Source organism: Protobothrops mucrosquamatus, unplaced genomic scaffold, assembly GCF_001527695.2.
Source record: "Protobothrops mucrosquamatus isolate PMUCROS unplaced genomic scaffold, P.Mucros_1.0 scaffold_269, whole genome shotgun sequence".
Lineage (NCBI taxonomy): Eukaryota > Metazoa > Chordata > Lepidosauria > Squamata > Viperidae > Protobothrops > Protobothrops mucrosquamatus.
The window spans coordinates 92681-96996 of NW_015386345.1; the positions used below are offsets into that span (position 1 = coordinate 92681).

A 4316-nucleotide genomic window follows, 5' to 3' on the forward strand; every position below is an offset into this window, starting at 1 on the left:
AATGATCTTCAGTCACTCTATTTTTGTCTTCTCTGCCTACCAGCCCCATTCCTAACATTCAAAAGGCCAGGCTGCGCAGCTACATAGTCAGCTAAATGTCAGTAAAAATCAGAGAGAACGGGTCTTGATTTCCAGTTACAGGCTTCCTAGCCTGCCTTTTTGCATTTGTATATATTTTTGATAGGAGGCTGCAACAATTTTTCTCACTTACCTCCGCACGACCCCAATAATAACAGTGTTTTCAGATGGTTTTGTTGTTCTAATTGACCTTTTAAAAAAAGTGAAGGTAAAGAAATTGAGGTGGGTTCCACAACGTGCTTGACATCAACACAAGAATATTTCACTGAGGTTCATAAATCAGAAGAAAAAAACCCAACTCCTAACCATTAATAAAGGCCAAGAAACTGTTTAGAACTAGTATGATGTAGTCATGAAAGTGCTGAACTAGGAGTGGGAAGACCCAGGTTCTAGTCCATCCTTAGACCCAAAGGTTTTCTGGGTGACTGACCCAGTTGCGCTCTCAGCCCAGCCTAACATAAGGTTGAGCTGCTGGGAAAACTGGAGAAAGGAGAACATAGACCAGGGGTCTTCAAACTTGGCCCTTTTATGACTTGTGGACTTCAACTTCCAGAATTCCTCAGCCAGCGTGCCTGACTGAGGAATTCTGGGAGTTGAAGTCCACAAGTCATAAAAGGGCCAACTTTGAAGACCCCTGACATAGACTCATAGGCCTGGAGGGGACTTCCAGTCCAATGCCATGCTCAAGGCAGGAGACCTTATACCATCCCGGTCAAATGATTGTCCAGTCTATTTCTGAAAACCTCCAGTGATGGAACACCCACAACTCCAGGAGGGAAGTTGTTCCACTGATTAGTTGTTCTTACTGGAGCATTAGGTGTGCCACTGATCTCCTGAATGAAAGTCAGATTATAAAGTGAACGCATCGAATACTTCCAACGTTATTTGGAATGTAAACACATCTGAAACGCTGAGGGAAAGTGAAGGATTGAACCTGTCACAAAGCGATCTCCACACCAAGAGTGGCCAGATGCCAAACATCAAACACCCCCAGGGCATCATGACCTTGTCAACAAGGCTGATTAGTAAATCCCATATTACAAAAGGCGATTGCAAAAAAGAACTCACCTGCATAGCGTTTCTGCATCAAAGTATCTCGAATGCCTGTGATCAATAATGATGATTTCATGGTGTTTATCCAAAAAACACTCAAGGGCAGATTCAGGTGTCCTGGCAATGCTGCAGCGGAATCCTGCTTTTTCACAGGCCCAGCAGAAGCCATTGCTCTGGTTGTCTTCTTTGGCAAACACTAAGAGTACCTAATTAAAGGCAAACAAAACAGAAAGAAAGAGAGAGATGGAGAAAGACTCTGATCAAAAATCTCAAATCTTTTGCACACAACGTTGGCCCCAGGATTCATGGACCCTAAGTCCTTATTAAGATGTTTATAAACCTTGCATATCCTTACAATCCATCAAATAGACACAGCAATAAAATGAAACCAAAGTAAAGAAAACTTTTTTTAAAAAAATTAAAAGAACAACAATCACAACATATAAATGAGGGAGCCAGTTTGGAGTAGTGGTTTAGGTGCTGGACTAGAAAAAGAAAGACTGTGCATTCTAGATTTGCCTTAGTAACATAGCTCCGTAGATAAATTTGGGCAAGTCCTTTTCTCTAAATCCAGCTTTAACTTGTTGTTGAGGGGAGGAAATAAGTGGAGAGAGGACTATGTATGCCATCTTGAATTCTTGTACATGAAAGGTAGGATATCCATCCATCCATCCAACCAACCAACCATCCATCTATCCATCCATCCATCCATCCATCCATCCATCCATCCATCCAACCAACCAACCAACCATCCATCCATCCATCCATCCATCCATCCATCCATCCAATAATAGAGAGGTACTTTGAAAAAAAGAAGTGGCAACAATTTATAGGCTATGCTGATGAGTCCAGAATGGAAGAATAAAAGGCCAGATCTTCACACCACAAACAAGATGGAGGAGGCCAAAAACTTTGACAGAGAAGGTCCTCTCCTACATGCCCCTTCAATTCTCCAAAACCATAGAGGACACCAAAGTCCCTCATCTCTAGTATCCAGTCCTGATGCCACAATTATGTCAATATGATGCCCTGTACAACAAGGCGATGCCACTGAATCTCACATGGCACAATTTTGTAGGGAGTGCAATTCATTTCACTTGCGTCCTGAAGCATGCACTGTTGCTTCCCTCTCTGTATGCCTCAGTGATAACCACATTTCCCAGGAGAAGAGCAGATGGATCTCCAGCTTCTCAAAAGAAAAGGATCGGATAGCCAGAGTAAGATCTTCATCAGATATCTTTTTTTTAATAAATATCTTATTAATTAATGTAATCTAGTTTTACAATCATAAGTACTTAATAAACAATGTGTTGTCCTGGGTCCATTAGTAATTCAGTGTACATTATTAACTTCTTCAATCTAGGCCCAATATTACACCATCCAATGCTTCCTCTCTTCTTCCAGTAGTACACATTTTCCCACATTAGGCAAATACAATTCTTGTTGTTGTTAATACATATACAATTGAATATCAACGTCTTTGTTACATTTTCCTAATAATATCAACTGTGTCGGTTTAAAATATCTTTTCTAACCAAAATATTTCTTAATTGCATTTGCACTTAATATCCATTTGTTCAATTAATATCCTGTTTTTCCCGCTTTTTAAAAAAAATTTTAATTTCCCATCAGTGTTCAAAATGTCTCTATCGCTTATAATTTCTCATAATAAGTTATATATACTGATACCTTTGGACCATTTCAGTAGTGGGATTCAGCCGGTTCGCACCAGTTCAGCAGAACCGGTAGCTAATTTTTTGTTGCCCAGGCCCAGAACGGACTTCCAGAAGCGGCACTCACGCAGAGAACCGGTTGTTCACATATTTGAATCCCACCACTGGACCATTTCAATATTCAGCTCAGTCGAATATTCTCCAAGCAACGCTTAGTTTTAGTTCCTACTTCTAAGCAATTCCAGGCATTCCAACTGTGCTTATATTTGGATTAGAGCTGCTGGAATGTCAATAAATCTCAACATTTACACCTACCTGTAGGCAAACACACACACACAGAGACACACATACACTCTGCATGTATTCTGACTGGGTTTATACCCTTTGAATTAAACCTGCCAGAATGACAATCAGTTTCACAATTTATACCTACGTATGGCTGATACATATGTGCAATTGCACAAAAGCCACCCCCACCCCCGAATTAACTCGGGATTTCTGTTTATTAGCTCAATGCTCAGTGAAATGGGCTGTGAATATCTGCTCTAAAAGGCACATTTTACGTGGCTTCGTTCCATTCCTTTTTACCATAGGATGATAGGGAAACATTTCAGCTGGAAACGCTATGGAAGTAGCCAGCAATCAATGCACAGACATTTCTTCATTTAGGTAACCAATTCCTGGACAAACCAAGATATGCATCTTTAATAGAGGCTTACCTGAAGTTGTTCTCGGTGAAGCCTCATGGGGCCAAATTGCACATCGGTTCCCGCTGCCTAGGAAGAAGAACGGGACAAATTTAAATGATATTGTGGGAGAAGAGCAGGCTGAACTGGAGGGTGTGGTTCAATGTGTCATCAGTTTGGAATCTTTGCATTCCCGCACGAGACCCAAGTCCAGGAAATCCCTGTGAATTTCTATCAACCCTTATCCAGAGCCTATTTAATTTTGACCATTAGTTGACCAGATTCTTCTGTACAGGTAACAATGATAAGCTCTTCTCTGCTTTGAACTCAACAAAAGCTTCCGGTTATTTGGGCCAAACAGATGTGCTGCATCTGGGCAAGGAAACACAGACTTCACTTCCTGGCTTCATCCTAACTCAGAAACACCAACTGTCCATTTCAACACCGCTTGGAATTTGCAATCAGTTACGACAACTCTAAAATTTAGAGTAAATGAATCAGTTCATTCCAAAGCTTTTTGGCTGGCCGTTTCTTAAGCGGACTAAAATAACAATCATAATTAATCATGAAACTTGCTAAACCTGTTACCTGTTTGGGTAAGAAAGAAAGAGGTCCCTTCCAACCAGCTGGACGCAAAAAACAGAAAGAATAAAAAAAATAGCAAGAAGTTGCATGGTTTCTTTTGATGCTCTTAGCTTTTTCTTTGATGTCTTTTTTTCCCCTTTCCTTTCCTTACTTTATATTAGCCCTTGTTAGTTTTTAGTTTCCTTTCTAAATTTTTTAATCCAAAGTATATATATATATATAAAAAACAACCTGACGCAAG

At 40.3% G+C, this 4316-nt stretch overlaps 1 protein-coding gene across 2 annotated transcripts in view; it reads right to left on the bottom strand.

Moving 5' to 3' along the window:
- Positions 1 to 3580, bottom strand: part of PDE8A (phosphodiesterase 8A) — a 31580-nt gene extending 28000 nt beyond the window's left edge. The window contains exons 1-3 of one of the 2 annotated variants that reach the window (XM_015831623.2): positions 3524 to 3580; positions 1147 to 1337; positions 212 to 268 (exon numbers count right to left, since the gene is read on the bottom strand). In XM_015831623.2, coding sequence (XP_015687109.1) covers positions 212 to 268; positions 1147 to 1337; positions 3524 to 3550 — 275 coding nt within the window. In that variant the 5' untranslated portion in view covers positions 3551 to 3580. The remainder of the gene's footprint in view (positions 1 to 211; positions 269 to 1146; positions 1338 to 3523) is intronic. The other variant, XM_015831624.1, reaches the window with a different exon arrangement.
- Between the last annotated feature and the right edge of the window lie 736 nt (positions 3581 to 4316).